This window comes from Rosa chinensis, chromosome 2 (genome assembly GCF_002994745.2).
Source record: "Rosa chinensis cultivar Old Blush chromosome 2, RchiOBHm-V2, whole genome shotgun sequence".
In the NCBI taxonomy this organism is placed as follows: Eukaryota; Viridiplantae; Streptophyta; class Magnoliopsida; order Rosales; family Rosaceae; genus Rosa; species Rosa chinensis.
The window spans coordinates 36,257,400-36,282,695 of NC_037089.1; the positions used below are offsets into that span (position 1 = coordinate 36,257,400).

Genomic DNA, 25,296 nt, shown 5'->3' on the forward strand with positions numbered 1-25,296 from the left:
CCATAGTTGTTTCACTCCCTAAAACCCCTTGACCTCTGGGTTGGACTTGAAATTGGGAAAGTTAAACTAGAGCACACTGGGGTTGTATTGCACTATTGCCAAATGAATGAATACAAAATTCTTCTAATAGTATCTGAGCTCTTCTGAGCTGGTGAATTTGTTCTAATAGTATCTACATGGCCTCAGTTGCGACTAGAGCTTCGACATGCTTATTAAATCGGAAGGAAATACCATTATAAATTGATACAACATCAAGAATCATATTGCAATAACTGACGGTCGCTAATATTCATTAATGCATATGGCCTTCACTTAACGAGAAGGAAAAAAAATAAAGGACTAATTATTCTGCAGTAAAACATTGTCGTCTAAGTACATTAGTGATCTTTACATTGTATAGATCACCATCCCATCAAAGCCATGATAATTCTAAATATGTTGCCACTGATGACAGCCTTAAGTAATTTTTGCTTTTCAGGTGTGTATGGTGGGTACCTCAGAGTAGAATCTCCACTGAAACTTCTGTACAGAACTGACTTCTTGTGGCTAAAGCCATCAAACGAGAATTTACCATGGTATGAACCCATTCCACTCTCCCCGACACCTCCGAAAGGTAAACCGGCAACAGCAACCTGCATTAGTGGAGTTTGTAACATACATTATTGAGACGTAAACAGATGAAACATATAACAGTCAGTCGATTAGTTTTATGCACATATGTGATCCTTAATATAGTAACAGGTATGTCTGTTCTTCATTTGAATCCAGTAATTTATAATCAATTTGGGTAAGTATGTTATTTGTGCAAGTTTTTAGATTGCTTGCTACTGAACCATCTCAAACCCTGGTTTAGCTGCAGGATAGCCATTATATTTGATCTTCAAAATCTTTGTGGAAGTGGGCCACTGTGTAGAAAATATAAACATGTAGTGTATGATTTCAGAAGAGAAGAATTACATGTAGGACTGTATCGTTGATGAGCATCCCCCCTGACGATATATTTTCCACAAAGCTCTTCTTCAGCTGCTCATTGTTCGTGAAAACGTACACAGCAAGAGGTTTTGGCCTCGAGTTTATCACATCAAAACTGCCTTCAATCTTCTCAACCTATGACAAATCAGAAGATACAATGAGAAAATGAGGGACGTTTCAGGTTCCTTCATTTACACAAGACAGGGTATAGAAAATGCCACAGTTGATCATACTTACTCAGGAACTAGCCCCAGAAAAAAAAATGCAATCCTTGGCCAAATATATTAAGTAAAAATGTATCTGAGTACTCACAGTGACAATAGGCAATAATGGCCCAAATATCTCCTCATTCATAATCTGAGTGTCTTCTGGAATATCCAGCAAGATAGTTGGAGCTATTTTTCTGCATCAAATACATAATATTAAGGATAATCTATGTAACAGTTATATATGCATCCTAGTTATATAACCATGGGGAATCACTATAATACTCACAATTGGTTCTCATCCGTTTGACCTCCAAGGACAATTTTATCAGAGACTTTGTCCTCTTCCAAGAGCTTTACCAAACGTGCAAATTGGGTAGAGCTGACAATGCGAGATATATCTCTTGAGTTCATGGGATCTTTCCCAAAAAATTGCTCCAGTTCATTTTTTAGAGCTTCTATCTGTTAAAGAAACAAAAGGAACCTGGACAATATCAGAGTAAGCTAGAGAAGATAATTATGGGTGTATACACAGTTACAAACACATGCCTCGTGAAAACTCTTTTGAGTGGTCATACACGATGAGCAATCACTCTTTTGGGAGACTGATATTTTTATGTACACAAACTACTATAGTGACATATTTGTGGTTGCTCAAATCCATATTGAAGTATAAAACTTAAAAGCATAAGTTGTAAGGTGGGAAGATCCTATAAGTGCATGCCAGCCCTATTGGAAACATAACCCAACCAATATGACATACATTATAGTTCTTAACTGTATCTTTCAAGTTTTTTGAGGTGAGCATCATACCAACTTTGGAGCGAAGTCTTTTGTAGTGATAATGTAATCAACACCAATGCAAGCTTGTCCATTGTTACATGCCCACTTCCCTGCTATTATCCTCCTAACAGCAACCTTTAAATTGAAACAAAAACAGTTTAATCCATGTCAAAACTTACAGGATACTGGAAGTCATGTAATCGATGAGAAGGAACTATACCTGTAAGTCAACATCTGAGTCAACAACAGCTGGGGATTTTCCACCCAGTTCTAGAATCACAGGTGTAAGGTGTTTTGCAGCAGCAGCCATCACAATACGCCCTACTTTAGCACTACCTGTACGTAGAAAATTCAAATACTATATCATACTAATCTATGATGTTACTTGTTATATAGCTAGGAAAACTGAAGCACGAAGAAAGTATCGATTTAAGAAGAATGCTATATACACTAGTGATAATTTTATAAAACAGTAAAGAGTAATTACATAGTAGAATAAATGCTTAGCACCTTAACATGGGAGTGGATATATCATTACACAATTATCAGTCATTTGAAAAATAAAAAAATTTTAAACTCCCCAAACATAGATAGAGATAACCTGTCTTTTATCCTCAGTGTTGTTTATGTAACTAAAAGCACATTCAAAATCTAACGATCTGTATAAATATGAGGAAGAGCAGAGTTGAAAATTTCAAATGACTGACCTGTATACAGTATCTTATCCCATCTCTGCTCTAATAGTGCAGTAGTTTCTGGGATGGCACCCTCTACAACTTTTACAGCAGAACTGTCTAAATACTCCTCTACTAATTGTACAAGAAGTGAAGATGTAGCTGGAGCTATTTCGGAAGGTTTTAGTACAACTGCATTTCCTGCTGAAATAGCTCCAATAATTGGATCAATTGATAACACTGCAAAATAAAACAGCACCTGTTATTCATTACAAAGTTTTATTTTCTTGAACACTACGCAGGGTAATTTTTTTGACAAGGTGGATGATTTAGAAATTAATGCTGACGATACACAGGCCTACAATAGTCAATTAACTAGAGTCTACAACAGTAACGATGGGCCTCCTCCATACATTTAACTATCTCAAATGAGCACCACCTTGCATGAAATTTTCAAGGACATGGAAAAATATAGAGTAAAAAGATATACAAACATCACTAATGTAATGACGACGAAATATACATTTATACCATGGAAAGTAGCTTGTATGTACACTTCTACTTTGAATAAGTATAGCTAGCTAATTTTGAATTGTGGTGCAACTTATTGACATACAGAAAGGAAAGTTCCATGTTGAGATGACCAACACAACCCCTAGAGGCTCTGACACAATTTCTGCTGATGATGGATATGTTGAAATTGAAGTTTTGACCTGAAAATTGTATCAAGAAATTTACTTCAGATTATATCAATCATACTACACTTTCAAGCATATATTGGCCAGTCCTACAGAGTCCTGAACAAATATTTACTGGAAATCACCTTTTGTGGAACCATCCACTGCTTCAATCCTTCCAATGCCTCCTTACATGATGATTTTGCTGTAGAAATCTGCCATAAGATGCAGTAAGTATCGATTATCATAGTGCATTTATTAGATACGTTATAAAGGCTATACAATATCAAATGTACTCACATGTACATAATGAGGCATTGATAGTGTAGAACCATCAATTTCATATATCAAATCACTATAAATATAACCAATAAACAAAGATATCAAGTGACTAGTGAAAGAGATCTGAAATAGAATTTCATCAGCTGAATATAGATGTGTTATTAAAATAAATTGAGCCGCAACTTTAACATGTGTTATCTGTTAAAATAAAGGTTAGTGATACAAGATAGAGTTTGGTTGTCTGTTGTGTTAGTAGGAACTTCATCGAGACAGGGGATATATTGACAACAAGGTCATGAATGCTTTAATTTTTCTTTTGAACATCCCTTAATATAATGAAAATCAATTCATTAGCTAGCTAAAGATATCAACTGCACAAAATCTTCAATCAGTTGACTAAATTATATTTGTAGTGGCAGGCTTCACCTGAAACTGAGGCCACACACCATGCTATATAGTTTGTATTTCAGCTATGCCCTTAACTTTTGCTACCAAAATCTTTTGGATTAAAGCTTTTTGGGAAACAAAATAATGTATCAGAACTCCCTGATCAACACTTTGTCCCTCCATTTGAAATGTAATAAACCAATTTGGGGAGGACAAGCACACATCTGGTGTCTTTCTCTGAAGCAATCCACATGTGTTAAGGTTTGCATGAGCTGCCATCCAGGACACAACTATAACTTTTGGAGATACTTTTTGCTTTCCAAGACACTGCTGCTGAGCCATTGAACTAGCAGCATTCTTGGTGAGAATATTCTGAATAATAATTTGCAGCAACTTTTAGTTTCTCCAACCTTGAGTTTTATGTGGATTTGACCAACCTAACACCTTCCAATCCCTAACAAGAAATCAGCTCTTCCATCTCATAATCATACCATCTCTTTCTAAATCCAAGTCCCAGCTCAAAGTAGATCCCAAACTCTCTCCCACAAGTATGCTGTAGAGCCTGGTTGAATGACAACCTGTATACCCTAACTGATCTAGCAAGTTTGTGTGTACTATTATATTTTTTATTTGCTAGTATCATTTTGAGGAAAGTTATATTAAGAAACTATAATGAACAATCAGAGAGTGGGGGACATAAAGCCAAAACACCTCAAAAGCTAAACAGAATGGCCCAAAGTCAAATGGGAAGAAAGCAATCAAGAAAATTACAAGAAACTTTCCAAGAAGCTACAGTAAATAATTAAACACACAAATGCACAACAACCATAGTTTGCCATGTGTTAGTTAAGTATGTCTTTAGTCCCACATCAGTGATAACCATAGAGTATATTGGGCTACATAAGCAAATCAAGGAAACTTGATTAGTGTAACTAGTTGTTTTGGTGTATAACATTGATGTGGGGGGAACACCCTTGGGTCAAGACAAGTGCTTCCCAGCATGGACATCTATACCTGAGAGCAAAGCTACCAAACAGAGCAGGCATACAATCTTTAAATGCAGTCGAAGATAGCAATTCTCAAAGCGCCAAGGATTATGATGAGAAATGACGAGAAAGAGAAGGACATTATTGAAGCTCTTTACAAGGATCAGAATAGGCATCATAATCCTTGTTGAATTTATATCCGAGGGACATTATTGAAGCTCTTTACAAACTGATCCTTGTTAAATTTTGTTTAGTTACTCTTAGAATAAAGAATCAGAATACTGATGTCCCTAGAACCTCTAGACTTTTTGTGTGTGTTCGTTTTGCAGGGGGGATTATCTTATGATATGAAGAATCAAGTGAAATGCACTGTAAACTATTATGGAAAATCAAGTGGAAAAGTATAATGCAAAGCTTATCTAAGCAACAAGAACCGGAGGAAAAGAACCAGACCTCGGATATAAATGCTTCAAGCTCGGGCTTTGAGAGGTCCTTGTAAAGAGCTTCAATAATGTCCTTCTCTTTCTCATCAAGCATCCTTGCAATATTGCTCAACTGTAACATTCTCCACTCATAGCTCTTTGTCCTTCCCGAATTGAAACTCTTTCGGAGCTCCTTCACTAGCAAGCCAGCTGTCTCTGAATCGAATGTTTCCTTTTCTTCCACCTCGGCTACCACAGGCGCCACAGTTGCGAAACATTTTTGAGAGCTAAAAATCGAAACAAGAAAATAAGAAGAAGAAACCTTATAGAAGAAAACATATACATATTAATCAACCTTAATGTGTATGGACAAAGAGAAGAGTCTTACAAGGAGGCCGAAGAGACTACAAGTTTTGGGAAAGACAAGAAGGCCTGATGGTTCTTTCTCTGAAACCGGTAAGAGAAAGCTCTGGCGCTTCCAGTACCCACTAATCTGGTTCACATTAGGATTAAGCCAGAGTCAGAAATCAGATTGAAAAGCTGTAGAAGAGTAAAAGGTTATCTATCTAAGTGATCATTGATTGTTCATGGGACTTAAACCCTGTGTAATAGATAACGTATGTCGCATCTAAGATATGTACAACCACAAACAACCATGCATATAAGAAATTGGCAGCCAATTATCCAAATTTCTGCCACACTAAATCACACAGCAAATTGAAAACAGAGAAAAGTGAGCATGCATAAGAGAGAAAGGGACCTTGAAGAAAGATCAGTTTTTAGGTGGGTGGGGAGAACGAAACCCATTGACACAGGAAGAGAAAGGAAACTGGGTTGATGACCAGTAATAGTGCAACGGTTCAGCTTTACTTTTTTGGAGCACGAGAGAATTTTTAATTATTGATGGTTGAAGAAGACATATGACAGAAAAAGGAAGCGTAGAAGTTATACATGAACTAATTATCAATAGCTAGAGAGACGTGTCAACAAACTATAGAGGCACAGAAAAAGAAAGGCATGAAGTTGAAAGAGTAGAAGAGACAAGTACCTGGAGTTGTGAAGAAGCTCAATGCAGAGGCCTTTCATGGCTATAGTAGTTCAATAATGTTAAGCTGTACTACTAGGACTAGTGTACGTGTAGTAGTCGAGCTCTTTCTGTTTGAAAGCTCTTAAAGACATGGCTGTGATTTCTTAGTTTGAGGGTGGTGGCCAGTAAATTATTAAACGAACTTGGATGTAGTTCCAAGCTTTAGTTCCTCGTCATGGACCAGCTAGCTAAAGCCAAGCCAAAAATGAAAGCAAAAGGACGATGTTTCAGAGGGGAGAAGCGTTTCTCAGCCGCTCAAAATGAAGAGATTAAGGAGCGGAGATAATGGTCAGGTCAGCGTTTGATGGGTCAGTCTGCGTGCATCGATCGTGGCAATGATTTGGAGGGAATGAGCACGAGTAAAACTCTAGTTACCGGCAATTATTACCTCTGTCACTTTTATGCAGCACACGTAGTAATGTGGTCTTTGACCTCAAGTTTAGCGTGGAAATAAGAAAGGCACAAACATGTGACTAATATATGGAGGGTGACACTTTAATGCATTAGGGTACAAAAGTCGTAAAAAAACATTTTCGGCCATTAGCTACAGATCTGAGTCCTTGTCCAAGAAAAGACAACAAAAAAAAAATTAAAAATTCTGCATTACCTTTACTAAATTTCTCAAAAAGAAAATTTTATTAAAACTTTAACGAATACATTCGTTTAAAATGACATACTAATAATTTTGGGAGCGATTATAAACCAAATTTCTTTATTAAAAAAAATTAAAAAAAATGGAGAAAAGACAAATAAGGTCATATATACATGTGTTATGTTAGATTTTTTTTTTTTTTTTTTTTTAACACTTACAAATAATCCCCATATGCTTATACCCTACATCAGTGGTCAAGCAAATAGAGGAAAACATATACCATCCACTAGTACATTGTTGGTAAATTATTCCAGAGCCTACACAATTATGAAAATTCAATGTACATGAAGAAAACTATCTTGAATCTTCTTTTGCCAATGCACTCAATAGTAGTACTCCACAAGATTCATTAACTTGGTGTAAAAAAAAAAAGGACAATTTTAAGAACAGTACATGAAGTATAGGCTGTTCCGAAGTTCAATGTATTTGGTTTCAAAGAATTAACTTTGGTACATGAAGTTCCAATCCTGACCCACTTTTAGTACATGACGTCAATAGCACCGTTAAACTTGTGAAATTATTCAATTTTCAAAGGGTAATTTTGGGTTTTCACCTCTCTCTCTCTCTCTCTCTCTCTCTCTCTCTCTCTCTCTCTCTCTCTCTCTCTCTCTCTCTCTCTCTCTCTCTCTCTCTCTCTCTCTCTCTCTCTCTGTGGGGCACCCATTTATGGGCATCTTTCTTCTTCCTCCTTTTTCTTCTTATTCCTTCTTCTTCCTCTCTCCCTCCCTCTCTCGGACACCCATTCTCTCTCTCTGGGACACCTATTTCTGGGCATCTTTCTCCCCCCCCGATTTGATTTGGATACCCAGATTATTTGATTTTTTCCTCCTTATTCTTCTTCCTTCTTCTTCCTCGTCCTCCTCCTTCTTCCTTCCTCCTCCTCCTCCTCCTTCTTCCTTCCTCCCTCCCTCCCTATCTAATATCAAGTTTTATTTTGACACCAAATCTAATTTTCTTCTCCTTCTTCCTTCTTCTTCCTTCTTCTCCTTCTTCTCCTTCTTCTTCTTCTTCTTCTTCATTCTTCTTCCTCCCTCCCTCCCCGATTTGATTTGGACACCCAAAATCTGGGTACCCAAATATGATTTTCTTCTTCTCCACCTTCTTCCGTCTTCTTTTTCTTCTTCTTCTTCTTCTTCTTCCTCCTTCTCCTTCTTCTTCCTTCTCCTTCTTCTTCTTCTTCAATTTTGGTTCTGCAATTTTTCTTCTTCCTTCTCCTCCTTCTTCCTTCTCCTCCTCCTTCTTCTTCTTCGTCTTCCTTCTCCTTCTTCCTCCTTCTCCTTCTTCTGCAATTTTTTTTTGTTAATTCATGAAGAGACGAATTTGCCCTTACAAATTTGACTAAAATCAAATTGACTAACGGGGGCCGTAACGGCATACACTGATTTTGGGTCGGGATTTTAACGTCATGTACCAAAGTTAATTCTTTGAAACCAAATACACCGAACTTCGGAATGGCCTATACTTCAGGTACTATTCTTAAAATTTTTCCTAAAAAAACTCATAGCTTGTAAACTAAAAAACACACAAATTGCTTTTATTGGGCCTACATCCACTAGGTTCCCCAAACAAAGTTAGGGAGTTATTGGAAAGAACTAAATCCAAAAAACAAACCCTAAAGCCCATAAATATATCCAGCCCAAGGCCCAAACAAAAGAGCAAGCCTAGCTAAGGCCCACAATCAACACATGTTCATGACCAAACCCCGTTGTCAAAGCATCGACACTAGACGCTCGCCGCCGCACCAACCCGAAGCTCAACAAGGCTATGCAGCCTCTGCCGCCATTGAAACTACCAGGTATCCACCCTACCAAACACCACTTAGCCAACGTCCCAATCAACACCCTCGCACAACCCATCATCAAAACTCGAAACCAAAGGAAAAGGCGAACCGGGTCGCTCGATTGGCCAACCACACCTCCCCTAGGATCACCTTGATCGGATCGCACTACCATGGTGCCTGCCACCATCTGCATCGCCAGACGGTCTCAGTTCGGCACCCATTCTGTCCATGCCCAAAAGCCTTCTTTCAGGAGCCACCAAGCTCCCCTCAGTTAGATTAGGTCATACTGCTCCCATACAAAATAACTATAACTGATTTTGTTTAATTTTATACCCCAAAATATTAAATAACTTTGTATATGTTTGTAATTGTCAGGGATAAAAAAGTCAAAAGTTAAATACATAATTAATAAGAAAACTTATTATTTTCATAAACTAACTACCCACTTCTAGATGGGTAACCACCCACTACTCCACACCCATAGGGTGTGAGCAATTTCTAGTTCATGTTAAATCAATTCATCTCTTACCAATATGACATTAAAAATATTTTCAGCTAGTCGAATTAGCTACCGATCTAAGTCAAAGAAAAGGCCAAAAAAAAAAGTTAAAATTTTGTATTGCTTATTCAAATTTTCCTTTTTTTTTTTTTAAAGAAGATTTTATTGAAACTTTTAGAATGACATCCCTTATAAATTTGGGAGTGATTAATTTTAATAGATAAAAAATTATATTTTATATATTTATTTTCTTTTAGTTAATTAGTTTCTTTCTTTTTACTTATTAAGTTATTATGTCATTTTCTTGTCTTTTCCTTTTTATTTTTAGTTACTAATCTCTTGGGAATCCATAGGTATCTATTTTCTTGAAGTTATGGATGGATGAACCATAGATAGAATGATTTGAGGGAGTTTGAGCATCAAAATTATTATCAGGGACCTTATCAACAATGGGAGCGTATGTCATTCTAGAACCATATTTGTGCCTTGTGTGGATCTCCACAACACTCACCTTTCAAGTGTGTCTTCAGATTTGAGTTCCTGAAAATAATACAAGATAATGAGTCTGAATGAATATGCATCAAGAGACTACGGCATCTCAAGCATATCCTCAAGAAGAGTAGAAACTAGCAACTAGTCTTTAAAATCTCTACTTCTAGAAGCTATAGCCTAGATGAGAGCTTCTGATGCAAGAAGACCAAGAAGTGAGGAAGAGCATGATCAACTCAACCTTAATCATGCATTAGAGCCAGGATTCTATTTTGATTTAAGTTTCTATTTTGATTTCAGTTTCAATGGGAATTTCAATTAAAAGTAAAGAAATCACGTTAACTATATTAATAAAATTACATTTTTTATGAAACTTTTACATAGATTAAACTAAAAATAACTTATAACTCTAATGCTTTAAATATGTTGTTGATGGCATAACTTTTATACCTTGATTGCATGCTAGAAAAGCCTAGCCAGTCATAATTTCGAAACACATACAAGCATATAATAATTCGAACAAGTAAAAACCGAAAAGTAAAGAGAAAAGGGAAGAAGATGTATTGAATGAAGACTTGATATCTCAAGAACAATAAGAGTTACGACACAAATTGAATGAACTCAAGTTTTACAATCTTTCCTTGCTAGATTTTGAACTAGAGAGAGCTATGGATGATAGAAGGGTGGTGAAGATACATTGTGAAATCAAATGGCTTTATATAGTACTATAGCCTTACAAATCCTTCTACCAAACAACTAAGGAAATTCTAAACTAATTAAAGAAAAGAAACATAATCATTGGCGTCTTGGGAGTCTTCTAGATCCATCTTGAAGCTTCATGAATTCTCTTGAATAATCTTCACGGCAAAGCCCTCAAACTTTAGACTTTTTGCTCTATGTATGCTCATGGCCTTGTCTCCTTTAGATGGTCGAAATATGTCTTGAATAGGCTAGATAATCCATCTCCGAAGTAGCTTAGAACTCCTTGTCCAAATAGGCTTTGAAAAGTCTGGACAACTTCCTTAAAAATTAGGAAAGAAACTCCTAAAATTTAGGAGACAAACTAGGAGATATCCTAGGAGAGTTTTTAGAAAATAATTCCCTAAAACTGACGCGGGCGGAAGTAACCCTAGGTTTACAAGCAAATAAACCTAAAACAAAGATTCTGGAGTCCACCAGAGATAAAAGAGAAAACTCTAAATTTTGATTGATAATATGATAAAAGATAGTTCTGCAGCCGTTTAAGGTTGCTTATATATGGGAAAAGAAACCCTAGGGCGACTAACAATGAAACCCTAAAGCCCACGGATTAAAACAAAACAAATCCAAAACAAACTAGAAAACCTAAAATAAAAAGAATGTAAAACTAACATAAAAATATTAAATCACGAATCGGATAATTAAGACGATACATTTTGGCTTAAATCTGATAGGACTCACTAAAGTGAGTCTTGAAGATCTCGTCATTCCCATTCTGGAAAGGTATAATGCGTTTCAAACGGACATTCTGGCCAAAAGTTAGTCAAATCTGATTCAAAATCAAAACCTAACTTTTCGCACGAGAAACCCAAAAAGTCCAAAACCAAATCTTCTTGAATATTCCAAAGGCTAGTAACCTGATTACGCGTGAGTTACCTATTTTCCAATCACTCTTCTTGATTCTACACTGCTTCTTTACTTTTATGGTTTTTCGGCTAAACTGGGTCTATTCTCGTCCTACATAAAAAACTTAGGAGATATTTTCTCAACATCATCCCTTGCACATGACCATTTTGAATCACATGTCTTGCACACTTTATGTAGATGTCACATGCCATGCACATGACACATTCCTAAAATTTAAGGATCTTAATTCTCAGATGCAAAACATGTGACAAGCCCTTGAAAATGTCTCTTGCTCCTAGCACAAGTACTTTCGTCCTTCTCCATCCTCATGCCTCCATTTTATTTCATCACATGCTTAACATGTGCCATTTAGATCTTTTGTATGCTCAATTGCTCCTAGAGACCTATAAAAATAAAACTAAGTTAAAAACTATATAATAAAGGTAAAAGCATAGCAAAGTATGAGAAATAAACATTATAAACGCCGCATTATATGCTTCTATCATTGTGATAGGTAGAAAAAAATCATAGTCTAGTTCATGAGATTAATAAAGGTGGATGTGTTGGTGTGAGGAGCTGGAGCCCACCAGCTCATGGTCTATTTAAACTGAATTATGATGGTCCCTCTAATTCACAGTTTGATAGATTTGTAGTTGGTGCAGTGCTTAGGGATGAACATTGTACTTTGATTGTGGGAGACAACTCTATTGTGTATTGCGGTCTATAGTCTATACTTTGGAATGTATGATTCTTTGAAGCTTGTGCTCCTCACTGGAAAGATGCAGGATAGTTTCTTTTTTAGATTTTCTCTTGGTTGGGTAATCACCAATGGTGTTGGTCTTGCATTTTACCCAATTGACATTGTTCGTAGAAGAATGATGATGACTTCTAGTGAAGCCGTCAAATACAAGGGCTCGCTCGATTGCTTCAATCAAATCCTTAAGAATGAGGGTGCAAAGTCCCTCTTCAAGGGTGCTAGTGCAAATATTATTCGTGCAATTGCTGGTGTGCTTGCAGGTTACGACAAGCTTTAGGTGCTAGTATTTGGAAGAAGTATAGTTCTGGTGGAGCTTAAGCAAAAAATGATAGTTTTCTGTGGGGCTTCAGTAAAAGTGAATGACCCTATGTATTTACAGATATTGATGAAATTATTTACTTGTCCTGAGTTTCGTTTGAGGTAGTTTTTACTAAGGGAAATGATTATTTACCCAATTTTAGCTTAAAAATTGCCCACTTGCTCCACTAACAGTTTTTTAACCTCATTTACCCAAAACACTCTAAGAGATTATTTCCCTAATACTCAATTAATTCTTTTTTTTATTCTTTTTATTTTTTTTTGGGGACTTTTTTGCCCTCTCCTTCTTTCTCACTTAGAGAGAGAAGTCATCCTCCACCTTGCTGTGCTCCGGTGACTAGTGGCCGGCCGCGGTCTTCGGCAACCGGCTACCGGTGACCAGAATCCGACAACCGATGACCGGAATCTCGAATCTGACTGCCGGACTGGTGACTGGATTCCAGCGTCTGATTTTATTACCCCCCAATAATCATATTATTGCCCCCCGGTAACAAGTGCATTAGGGATCAATTAGTGAAAAATGAAGTTGTTTTTAATTTTGAATGTTTTAGTAGGTATATCCAAATAAATAATCTTAGTATTGCCCTAATAAACATTTTACTGCCCCCCAGTAATATTATTATTGCTTCCCAATAATCTTATTATTACCATCTAATAATCATATTATTGCCCTTAAGTGAATTGCATAAACACCCAAAACCAAAATGAACATGCTACAAATGCATTTGATCAATTTATATGTTCAATTGTACACGTTACTTTTTTTTCCTTCCCCATTCTCGGAGCCCACAATATACCAAAAAAAAAAAAAATTATCTAGGCACCCAGAAATTGCTCTGGGCACCCACGGAGTGTGACGCCGATGTAGGAGCGGTCGGGAGGTGGTTGTGTAAGGGGAGCATAGTCGAATCGGGCTGGGATCGGAGTCGGATCGGTGTTGGGGCTGAGTTATGGCAGTGGGCCTTGGATCATTGGATCTGTGGTTTGGGTGATGGCGACGCCGGAGGTGGATCGATCGAGGTGTTTGCCCGAAGCCTAAAGTGGGGCGCCGGAGCAGCCATGGCAGAGAGAGAGAGTTTGGTTCGGGTGACGGTGGAGCTCGGAGGTTGAGTTCGAATCCGGATGTAGTGCTCCGATCTTGGGGTTGGCTTGGGGGACCCATGACTATTGAAATCATCTCTGATGGCGGTGGAGACTTGATGGAGGTGGTGGCCTGAAACCGGAGGTGGGTCGCCGGAGCAGCCATGACACACACAGAGAGAGAGAGAGAGAGAGAGAGAGAGAGAGAGAGAGAGAGAGAGAGAGAGAGAGAGAGAGAGAGAGAGAGAGAGTCTGAGAGGATAGAGTTAAATAATAGGGGGCAAAACTGTCAGTCTGTCACTAGATGTTAGATTGGGTAAATAGGGTTAAAAAACTCTTAGTGGAATAAGTGGGCAATGTTTTATTTCAGAGTCCAGGAATATTGTTCTCATAACCATCTTGGCTATAAGAGCTGTTTAGTATCAGTTATGTTCATCTATGAGTTATTATTGTTACTCTTATATTTATCCATCTGTTCATTATTAAAAACTAATTGTTATTAATGTTTCAAATTGGTCATTCTACAAAAAATTATGGCAAAAAAATTGATCAACCAAAGTTACCAAACAATTAAGGCAAAAAATTATTTCATGTCTAAATTGGTTATTCTACAAACTCATAGTACTTTTAGTTTTGAGTTCACCAAACACTTTGTCACTGCTTTTAACACTTACATCACTTATAAAAAGTCAGTTTACAAAACACTCAACTGCTTTGCTTTTCAGACACTTAATCTCAGAAATAAGCAAAAGCTAGTTTTTTTTTTTTTAATAAACACAGCCATACCAAACACATCGTAATTTAGGCTGAATTGGATTCACTAGCGAAGAGGGAGGTTTTTGGACCAATAGTGCCAATACCGTCTAACTTAAACCTGTTGGTCATAAATGAGTCTTTGTTAAAAAGCATTATGAGACAAACGAGATTGTAAGGTACAAAGCTCACCTAGTGGCGCAAGGCTTCTCATAACGCCTTGAAATAGACTATGAGGAGATATATTCTCCAGTAATGGATGTCATTTCATTCCGCTACCTTGTCAGTTTGGTAGTTTCTGAAAAACTAAATATGCAGCTTATGGATGTGGTCGCAACGTATCTTTATGGGGATCTAGATAGGGAAATATACATGAAGAATTCTTGATGGACTTCAGTTACTCAAGTCAAGTGGCTCTGGACCATGGAGCTCATTTACAATAATGTTGAAACGCTCACTATTTGGATTGAAACAATCCAGACGGATGTGGTATAATTGTCTAAGTGACTACTTGATTGGGAAGAGATACATCAATAATGAATTATGCCCATGCATTTTAATTAAGAAGACAAGTTCCGAATTTGCTCTTGTCACGGTATATATCTAAGACATGAATATAATTGGAACTCTTGATGAGTTGAGAGAAACCACTGAATATTTGAAATCCGAATTTGAGATGAAAGATCTTGGGAGAACACGATTTTGTCTCGGTTTAGAACTTGAGCACTGTGCCGATAGATTGTTGATTCACTAATCGTCTTAGACTCAAAAGATGCTTAAGCGCTTTAATAAAGACAAATTTTAGCCTATTAGCACTCTCATGATCGTCCGTAGACTTAACCTTAAGAATGATCCGTTTCGTCCCAAGGATGATGACAAAGACGTGTTAGAGGCTGAAGTGCTCTACCTAAGTGCAATAGGTGCATTATTGTACTTAACATAATGTACAAGATTGGACATCTCATTTCATGTGAACTTATTAGCTAGATATAGCTCTGTGCCAATGAGATGCTATTGGACTGGTGTAAAGACTATCTTTATATACTTAAAATATAATATTGATATGGGCTTATTTTATCCCTATAGCGAGAAAACGAAGGATGATATGATGGAATCGGACCCATCATGTCTTGGAAACGCCGCCGCATGGCATTCCCCCACCCTTCACCAAAGTTCAAATGATGTTTTGATGGATTTTGCTGACGCTGGGTATCTCTTAGACCCACACAAAGGTCGTTCTTAAACTGGTTATGTATTTACCATGGGAAACACGTGGTATCTTAGAGGTCTACAAAATAGACACTTGTAACTACTTCTTCAAATCATGGAGATATTATTGCTCTTCACAAAGTTGTTCGTGAATGTATATGGTTAAGATCCATAATTGGACACGAAGTACTTGTGGTTTGAAGTCTACCACAGATGAACCTAGCTAGGAGCATTTATGAGGATAACGCTGCTAGCATTGAGCAAATGAAGCAAGATTACATTAAGGGCGACAAACCAAGCATTATCACCTAAATTCTTCTGCAGTCAACAACAACAATCTCTCCTCAATATTAAAGTGAACCAAGTTCGATCTAAGGATAATGTGGCAGACTTATTTACTAAGTCATTGTCTAAATCCACATTCGAAAAACTTGTAAATACATGTTTTGATCTCGAAATGTGAAGGGTGTGTTGTACTATTTTTCCCCTTCGACTGAGATTATTTTCGTCCCACTGGTTTTTGTTACTCAGCAAAAATTTTAATGAGGCAACATAAGGAGCACCAATGTTTGGACAACACTCAATGTTTGGACAACACAAAGAGGAGTGTTGAAGGAAACTCAATTTCTGAGTGTCTAGCCCAAACATGATTACTTCTTCTAGTTGTAATAGGGTAGAATATTCTAGATCTCGTAATCCGTATTTAGTTAGGATACCTTGTACTCCAAGATATTGTACATGTAATCCTCCATATAAAGAGAACTCTATTATCAATGAAATCATCTTAGTATTCTCCCAAATTCTCTTATTCTACAACAGTTCAAAATTTTAACTCATATTTTGTCTTGACAAATTGTTATATTAAATAGTGTATAATTCTCTGACAAAAACAAAAAAAAAACAAAAAATCTTTGTCAAAAGAAAAAAGTTTAAAATTATTCTTACCCTTAAATCAATTAAAAAATCAAATTTATAGTGTATCCAATTTTAAATTAACAACATATTTAAATTTTGGAAGTGTGAACAATGGATTGGCATGTTAGTTGCCTTTTATTGGTCCATTGTGTAACTAGAGGCAATTACCAAATTTTATGAATAGTTGATTGGTAGTTGCCAATTTTGTAGGCAAATCAGCAAGTGTCCTTAGTCCATGAGTGCATTTTCTGTAAGTATATTTACTTACTCAGAAAGCAATTTGCTTTTTGATGGTTTAATCAAATTAAATTTTTACGTGAAGTTACAAATTTTAGAATTCATCCACCACTATTGATGAACTTCCCATTACCGTTAATTGAGTAACTGGCAACCCATGTCGAAATTAGGTAAGTGGTGTTATTGGAGGTAGACAACAGTAATTGTAGTGGTGAACAATAGACAATAGAGCTTATTAGTCATTGAGGGGTGGCTAGGTGGGTAATATTTCTTTTTCTTTTTGTAGGTGTGATCATGAGGAGGTCCCAAAAGAAAGAGAAATGGAAATTTGGAAATTCAAAAGAAAAACATAAAAAAATTTAAGTACAAAATAGAAGGTTTCGAACTCTTGATAACACTGACATTTTAATTAGGATTAAATTCAGTTTACCCCTCTGAGGTTTGGGGGTAATTTCATGTTAGTCCCTATGCTCTCAATTTAACCAGAAACATCATTGAGCTTTCCAATTTCATTTAGCCGTGACCAATTGCTCAGCTTCAATTCAAATTGGACGTTAACTCTGACATTGGGACCCACTTTAGGGGTTGAAATGGTCATTTTAGGACAATAGTGGTCTCATCTATTTCATAAATGTTATTCTCTTGGAGATTATTGTTATTGTTCTTCTAGTTTTCTACTTATAAGGCTGTACTAGAGGTGAAGCGCTTGAGTTTTCAGGTATCTTCTTGCACATGGAGATAATAGACCCTATCTATCTACACAAAAAAGTTCCCTCATGGGGAACTTAATTTTATCCCACCACATGTGTTGCATCATGATGGTTAAGTGGATAATAATATTTGGGCAACCCAAGTTTTTAAAAGTAATAATACTCGAGAGTGGCAGACAGTGATTCCAACTACGAGTTGGAGGGACCAGTAGAGAAAGTTTAACGTTTCGAGATAGTCTATAATTAATAATTTCTCTAAAATTGAAATATGTGATTTCAACTACGAGTTGGAGGGAACAGTAGAGAAAGTTTAACGTTTCGAGATAGTCTATAATTAATAATTTCTCTAAAATTGAAATATGCAAGTCCAAATATGAGTTGGAAGGACCAGTCGAGAAAGTTTAATGTTTCGAGATAGTATCTCATTAATAATTTCTCTAATATTGAAATATGTGATTCCAACTATAAGTTGGATGGACCATTAGAGAAAGTTTATCGTTTCGATGATAGTTTATAATTAATAATTTCTCTAAACTTGAAAATACGTAGTGTTTAGATTCTTTTTTAGTCGTCTTCACTACAGTCGTTGTGCCACGTATATAATACGACTCGCCAATAAAAAAAATAGCGATTAAAGGTTATTTGTGAAATTTCGCCGGACAATAACGGGAGCAATCTGGTCATAAAATTCAAAAGAATGAGTCGTGATTGGTCCCCAGACTTTCCCCAGGATCATCGATAAATAAAAGGTTTTGATGTCTCAGTTCAAGAGACCCAAAAGAACAAAAAGCAAAAAAAAAAAAAATATATAGAACATGTTCTTTAAGTCTTGAACCCAGAGACAGAAATCAAAGGTAATCAGATTCTTCTTCCGTTTGCATCCAACCCAATTGGGTCTTTTCTTCCAATGATCCCAACTTTTTCTTTCTTTCTTCCCAGTTGAACCACCGCCGGAGCTATATACCCAGTTTCGAATAATCCCGATCGATTCAGGTAACATCCATCAATCACGCTCCCCTTTGCTTTCCTTGTAAATTCGAATTCTTTAAGCACAAATGTCCACACTACTCCAATAATGGCGGCACAAATAGAAACTTCCACTTGCGTTTTTTTTTTTCCTCTTTTCCCCAAAAAATTTGGAACACCAAATTTTAAGTCCTTCCATATTATTTTTAAGTTCAAATCGTTACTTTAAGGGTTTTCTTTTTTTGATATTTGTTGTTGTGATTGATGTATGGTTATGCATATATATTGAAATGGAATTGCGGGTGAAGAGTTTGAGGTTTGGAATCTGTAGGGGAGTTAAATTTTAGAGAGAAGCATGTCGACACCGGATATTGCAGGAATACTGGACAAGTCGAAAGAGCTTGATCAGTTGAGGAAAGAGCAAGAAGAAGTGCTCGTTGAGATCAACAAGCTGCATAGGAAGCTCCAAACCAGTGAGTGCCCTCTTTTACAATGTATATTGTTTCGCGCACTTTATGGGTAGTTTTGTTGGTCGGTTAATGGTAGTTAGCAACTTAGCATTACTTACTAGGTATCGATTGGTTGTCTGTTTTCCATGATTTTGGTGCAGTCTTGTGTGACAATAAACTTGGTTTGTTTTTGAATCTTTCTTTGCATATGCTGACATAGCTCCTGAAGTAGTTGAGAAGCCTGGAGATAGTTCATTGTCGAAGCTGAAGAATTTATATGCTCATGCGAAAGAGCTTTCAGAAAATGAAGTGACGTACGTTTGTTTTTACCTTTGATTTAGTAAAAAAATTTCTATTTGTTTCCATAATCTTTGAGTCAATATTATAAGAAATATGATTCTGAACCACCTGGTTTTGTCTTAAATTCTTTCCCTTAGATTTACGTTAGATGCTTCTAACCTGTTCGGGTTGTTGATTGTCTTGGTTCTAGTGTTTCAAATTCGTTGTTGGTTCAACTTGATGCTCTATGGCCTTCTGGACCTCAAGGGCAGCCACGAAGAAGGATAGGTATGGATCCATACCTATAAGACTAATCTTTTGCAGTATGTATTTGAAGATAATTGATCAAATTCAGAGCGTCTCACGTTGATATTCACTTGGATTTACTTTGTCAGTAAACAATAAAAATTTCTGTAGTGAAGAAATGGATATTTACTTTCATTAAATGCCAAGTGTTTGCTTTAGATTCTGAAGTATCCCAATTCAAATTTATATGGCAGTTACAGAAGCTTTTCAACTGCCAAAAAGAAGCTTTATGGCAAATCTAAATTGCATTTCAGTGGCTTATATTCCTAAGAGATGGCAGCCTTTATTATTATTATTTTTTTTTCTTTTCTAAAAAGAATATCATATTTTCTTCATTTAGCTGATTTATATATACTGTAGAAGGTGAGCCGAAAAGGAAGAGAATGAAGAGTGACTCTGAGATTCCAAGGATTTCCCCTACCCTCCGAAATCAACTTGAGGCCTGTGCCAGTCTAAAAGGTGAACAGGTATGCTGTTCTATGGTGTTCTGTCCAATCTGGTTCTCTTTATCACATCCAGCTACCCTAGTACTCTTGCTTACAATGTTATCCTTAACATGATTGATCCTCTTTAAACTTGTGTTTTATTGACATTTACTATACTTTTAGGTAGCAGCTAGGGTCACTCCAGAAGATGCTGATAAGGACGAGTGGTTTGTTGTAAAAGTGATCCATTTTGACAAGGACGCAAGAGAGTAAGTTTAGAACCTATGTAAAAGCTTTATTTTTGTAATGATGACAGATTGAGCAGTCATTATCTTTCAGCAAGTTTATCTGTTTATTAGGACATTATGTGATACTAGTTAGCAAGAAATAATTAGGAGAATGCCACTCCTCTGATATGTAGTTTTAAGAACCCTACTTGATCCATCCTTTTTCACTTTATGTGCAGATTTGAAGTACTAGATGAGGAGCCTGGTGATGATGAAGAAGGCAGTGGCCAAAGGTAACTTTTTGTTTTGGATGAGTGATTAACAATTTTTTTGTCAGTGCTTTGTATCGAATGCCTTTTCACATCATGAATTTTTTTTTTAGTAGCTTACCATATATAAAATATGAAATTTAGTACTTATACAACTCAGTTGCTCCTTATATGGGACATCTTGACATGCGTCTAAGGGTGTTTCACTTATGAGATTATGGGAAGCTATTTCCAAACTACAAAGGAGCTATTTTGTGATCTCTATACTGCTGCTTCTCTGAGGATGTATATTGCTTTGCTATGAAAATTGCTGCTTGTCCTGCCCAGTAGTTGTTGAGAGACAGTATTTTTTTCTTGTTCTTTTCTGTTGATTATCTACACTATATTATTTCATCTGAGGCACATTGTTTTTGCACTCTCAGAAAGTACAAGTTGCCTATGTCAGCTATTATTCCTTTCCCCAAGAGAAATGAACCCCCCCCTACCCTAGATTTTCCTACTGGAAGACATGTTTTGGCAGTTTATCCAGGAACAACTGCACTATACAAGGCAACTGTGGTTAATGGTCATCGTAAGGTGACAATTCCATCCATCTAGTCTTCTTTATTTTGTTTCAGTTGTTTGAATACATTCGACGATTCTGATGTAGAGCTAACTCTTATTGTTCTCTGCATGCTTCCATTGGATGCTCAAATATCAGAGGAAGACGGATGAGTAAGTGATATCCTCATTTGCAGTTAAACTTTGGTAACAGTACATTGTTTATGTTGTGGTGGATTCCAACCTGTAGCTGTAGTGACCTTTTCAAGTGAACAATAATCCTCTTTTGGCATTCTTTAAAAGACTCCTTTCCCAGATATGGGGAATGAATAGAATGATATGACTCACAGAATTTAATATCTGGTGCAGTTATTTATTGGAATTTGATGATGACGAGGAAGATGGGTCTTTGCCTCAGAGGTCAGTGCCCTTCCATAAGGTTGTTGCCCTGCCAGATGGACATCGCCAGTGAATTTTTCCCTCAATCCCAGTCTAATATTCAGCAAGTTGAATTCAAGCATCCATCACGTTTAGTCAATTATGTAGTGTCTATATGTATGATTATAGGTTTTGTAGGAAGCAATTTCATGTGTGTTTAGGATCGCTTTCCACTCTTCTGACCAAGTGGAAGTGAGTAAGGAACTGAAATGGATATGAATGTGATAGATCAAAAATAAAGTCAAGTTGACCCGCCATCTCTTTGTTTGCATTCCACATTTATTTGTGCTGTATTTTCTCATTATTTCTTCACTGCCTCGGCCTTTGTTTGCACTGACCAGTTTCTACCCCCATCGTATTTGTATTCTGTTATCACAGTCGAATCAGTCTTGATGGTCCAGCATTTAACTATAAGAATTTGACGGTAGCATAGAAGGATGATTATTTCATTTGAACCGACGGAACAGGACAGTTTTTGGGTACACATTTTCTTTGTAGTTTTTAGCACTGTATAAAGTTTTTACATCTTTTGTAATCAGTAAGAAAACAGTTGCCAAGAGCAGATCTGCCTATGCTTGACCCTGCTAATCTGTCCATAGCGGCACAGGCATCCACATATGTAATTTCAGCTTCTGGGAGTTCAGCTCCTAGCTTGATGACTGTCCCTGAGCTGCATGTGTAGTACTATGGCCATGTCGTTTTACATAACACAGTGCAGGTTAAAGATTGCAGAATAGCTTCACTGGCAAGCAACCAATTGGACCAGTGTTATTCCCCCAGCCCACAAAAAAAAAAAATTAAATAAAAAACATTTCATAATGTGCTATAGTTTGTGAATCATCATCTTAAGTTACTATTGACATAGTTAAGCACCAGTGTTATACTAGGAATGCTGTAACCAACTGGTTTACGGTTTCTGGCATTGCTGCACGAAGGTGGTTGAAGCTTAACTTTCGAAAACCAGCAGAAAGATCATTTTTCCCAAATCCCAATATCGGACGTGTACAGAGCCCGGGGGCTATTGTATCAACTCACCACCAGTCTCTTTAGTGTGTCAACAAGGATAACTTTTCAAGACTGTAGGCTTTCAAATATAGATTTGAACCTTGTCTAAGAGATCACCGATGTGTGATTTGAACTGCAGAGATGAGCCATCTGCATATCAAACGAGAAGAAGCTCTGCTGTTCTTGAAAATTGTTTCATTCTTCGTTCTCATGGTTTGACTCTCTAGAGGCAAAATTGCAGAATGTCGGTAATTTCTTCCAAGCTAGTTCTAGTATGCACCCCAAGTGTGGCAAGCGTAGGTGCTCAGCTGCATATGCATCATTTAATTGTATCAAGATATTAATTTCATTATGCGAAAGGGTTTAATTAACAGGCAGAAGAGAGACATCTAATAGGATGATGAGAAAAACTTAAAATATGTTATGTTATCTGATCTTCTTGTAACCTGTCATCAGTACCTCCAGTTTTGCCAAGCTTTGTCAGTACCTCCAGTTCTGCCAAGCTTTAAATTTGTTTTTTTATTTTATCAGAACCTGACCTTCAGAAACAGGACTTCCTTCCTTTTTGGGTTGCCTTCTCGTATCACTTTTAGTTGTTTAAAAATGCAGATATTTGGGGAATAACTTCCAATGGTTGCTAAATGTACAAAGAGCAGCTCTTTCATACTGTTGGCGTTCCTTTCAACAGAGCATAAGAGTTTATTCGAGGGGAAAATGAGAGATATTTTGGTCCACCAAAGAGAATTATTTGATTTTTGCATTTCAAAAAATTTACATGATACATCAGAACAATCTTTTTTCGCTGTAAGGCTATAGGGAAAAGTTTAAATCATCAAAATGCTACCAATTATTATTGCATACAAAATAGGATCAAAATGTCTCCTCTTATGTGGTGATCACGAAAGAAATATTTCAAGAACTTCTGGTTTTCTCTTATATTCTTTTCATTGCAGTGATAGGAGAAAATATTGGGTTCCGGAATTCACCTCTGCATATCACAGTTCCCTTTTCTGTAGCATGGAACTGTCTCATTATGTTCCTAAAGAAGCATGTATATTTTCATTCCCCGTCTTAAGGATGGAATCTTAGTGTTCATACAAACTTGAGAGACCATGAGATTGGGAGGCGCATCCCTTCTCTCTCTGTTTGAGAGCTTCCCACTTCAATCTACATTGGATGTTGCCATCTTGTGCTTCACTGCTTGTTGACAACTTATTGCTTCCATTTAGTGACGAAGTGAAGGCTACGGTACTACGGAGGTGCAGTGCATTACCGATTCTTTCAGTATTGATTTCAATGGAGAGAACCAACCTCATATTTTGGAGTGAAATTGGGTTATCGGTGGATTACCGATTACTACAGGTCAAAGTAAAATTTTTGGCTTTTCTACGTGTTTCAGTCCCTTGAGTCTACAAGATCAGGAAGCTGCAGTGCCTTTGTCATTGAGTGTACGTATACTCACCCTAAACCCTTCTGTGGACTGCTTGTGCACACTGTTTCTATATAAAATATAATACAAAATCAGGCTCGTACACTTGAGCATTAATACCATGATAGCATCCTCTATGTGCATGTGAAGGTTGTGAGTTAAAATCACCTAGATCTAGGATTGGTTTGCTTGCATATTTATCTAAACTCAAAGCTTTATGTATCTAGGAACAATGAATTGAGACTTAACTGGTAATATGATTTGTTCTTAGGTAGTTGATTCTAGACTTATCCAGTTGGAATTGATACCATTAAATGAATTTAAGCCTTTGTAGTCTTATCTGGATGCAAATAGGGTAATCGGGAAATCATAATAGCATCACTTGTATTTGAACTTCAATACTTGCAAGGGAGGTTAGTGGTAGACAATCCAAGCCCTAACTTCATCCATTATATTACTAGTTTAGTTTACATTTGAATATTTATTTTAATTTGGCTCACCACTCTATCCAACAAATAATTTCACTACCACCACAATGCACATACTCATCATGACCCTAGATTTCCTTGCAAATTTAGATTTGTGATTGTACATTTGCATATTCTAGCTCTCCTTAGATTAACACCCTAACTAGTGAAAGGAATCCAATCGTCGTTGGTTCGACAACCTTTCTTAAATCCTTATACTATTACTTATACCCCTTATACTTGAGGGTGGCTATTTGGCTAACATCGGGGACTTTCAAAGTCTCTTCTCCTACATCCCACACTTCTTGTAACGTGGGTTTGATTCATAAAAGCGGAACAATGGGGAGTTCACGCTAAACTACGAACTAAGAGCTTTCGTAAACTACAAACTAAGAGCGTTCGTAAACTACGGACTAAGAGTGTTCGTGAGCATCAAAAATTGACCATTCAAACATCATTGTTTCGCCTAATCCAAACTTCTTGGAAATCGATTTCTTGGTAGCAAAGAGGCTCGGAAATCCTTAATTAGTTGTCGTGGAAGTATTACACTCTGAAACTAATTTATTCTCCTTTGGTTTTTGAATGTTGAATGCAAACCTGCAAAAACTTGACTTCACTAAACTATATTCGAATGACATTGGTTATCACCAATGAATAACGTCGAGAATCACCTCACTACTAATGAGATTCTGTGGAGTAGAGCTCACAGATCATGAATTAATTGAGAAAACCCTCTCAACCTTCCCCGTCTCGGCACTATTGGTTACAAAGCAATATAGCCTTGTGTGCAATGCTAGACAGATCACGAGGTTTCATCAGCTTATCACTGATATGTTAGTTGCTGCGAAACATAACAATATACTCATGAAAATACTATAATTCAAGGCCCGTTGGAACTAAGAGCGTTCGCTAGGTGAATTATAATAGCGCATCTAAAGGAGGGCACAAGGAGCGGAACCCTAAAGCTAAGGGACCATAAAATGGACATGTGGGTCCATACAACGGCCCTAAAAAGG

General features: G+C 36.9%; 2 protein-coding genes across 4 annotated transcripts; one reads left to right on the plus strand and one right to left on the minus strand.

Moving 5' to 3' along the window:
- Positions 1-261: 261 nt before the first annotated feature.
- On the minus strand, positions 262-6,751 carry LOC112187009 (aldehyde dehydrogenase family 3 member H1). Of its 2 annotated transcripts, none has more exons than XM_024325615.2 (12): positions 6,438-6,751; positions 5,778-5,882; positions 5,421-5,676; positions 3,459-3,527; positions 3,252-3,348; positions 2,669-2,875; positions 2,182-2,297; positions 1,992-2,096; positions 1,468-1,640; positions 1,285-1,375; positions 958-1,107; positions 262-632 (listed from the first exon to the last, which is right to left on the minus strand). In XM_024325615.2, the coding sequence occupies exons 1-12, from the start codon at positions 6,473-6,475 to the stop codon at positions 402-404; spliced, it is 1,638 nt and encodes a 545-aa protein (XP_024181383.1). In that variant the 5' UTR covers positions 6,476-6,751; the 3' UTR covers positions 262-401. The 2 variants fall into 2 exon arrangements, with proteins under 2 accessions (XP_024181383.1, XP_024181382.1); XM_024325614.2 differs by lacking the exon at positions 6,438-6,751 and adding an exon at positions 6,150-6,321.
- An 11,477-nt stretch (positions 6,752-18,228) lies between these two features.
- On the plus strand, positions 18,229-21,689 carry LOC112188179 (SAGA-associated factor 29 homolog A). 2 transcript variants are annotated; one of them, XM_024327245.2, is made up of 11 exons: positions 18,229-18,334; positions 18,420-18,473; positions 18,778-18,919; positions 19,116-19,209; positions 19,386-19,462; positions 19,841-19,947; positions 20,089-20,174; positions 20,372-20,425; positions 20,824-20,977; positions 21,102-21,115; positions 21,311-21,689. In XM_024327245.2, the coding sequence occupies exons 3-11, from the start codon at positions 18,802-18,804 to the stop codon at positions 21,411-21,413; spliced, it is 807 nt and encodes a 268-aa protein (XP_024183013.1). In that variant the 5' UTR covers positions 18,229-18,334; positions 18,420-18,473; positions 18,778-18,801; the 3' UTR covers positions 21,414-21,689. The 2 variants fall into 2 exon arrangements, with proteins under 2 accessions (XP_024183013.1, XP_024183012.1); XM_024327244.2 differs by having other exon boundaries at positions 18,237-18,334; positions 18,749-18,919.
- Positions 21,690-25,296: the final 3,607 nt, after the last annotated feature.

Coding starts and splice junctions, on each gene's coding strand:
- LOC112187009 (XM_024325614.2), bottom strand. CDS start 6,196: ATGGGTTTCGTTCTCCCCACCCACCTAAAAACTGATCTTTCTTCAAG. Junction 5,883..6,149: donor AAAACTGATCTTTCTTCAAG/GTCCCTTTCTCT, acceptor AATGTGAACCAG/ATTAGTGGGTACTGGAAGCG. Junction 2,876..3,251: donor AACATGGAACTTTCCTTTCT/GTATGTCAATAA, acceptor TTTATTTTGCAG/TGTTATCAATTGATCCAATT.
- LOC112188179 (XM_024327245.2), top strand. CDS start 18,802: ATGTCGACACCGGATATTGCAGGAATACTGGACAAGTCGAAAGAGCTT. Junction 19,210..19,385: donor CTTTCAGAAAATGAAGTGAC/GTACGTTTGTTT, acceptor TCTTGGTTCTAG/TGTTTCAAATTCGTTGTTGG. Junction 19,463..19,840: donor GCAGCCACGAAGAAGGATAG/GTATGGATCCAT, acceptor TATATACTGTAG/AAGGTGAGCCGAAAAGGAAG.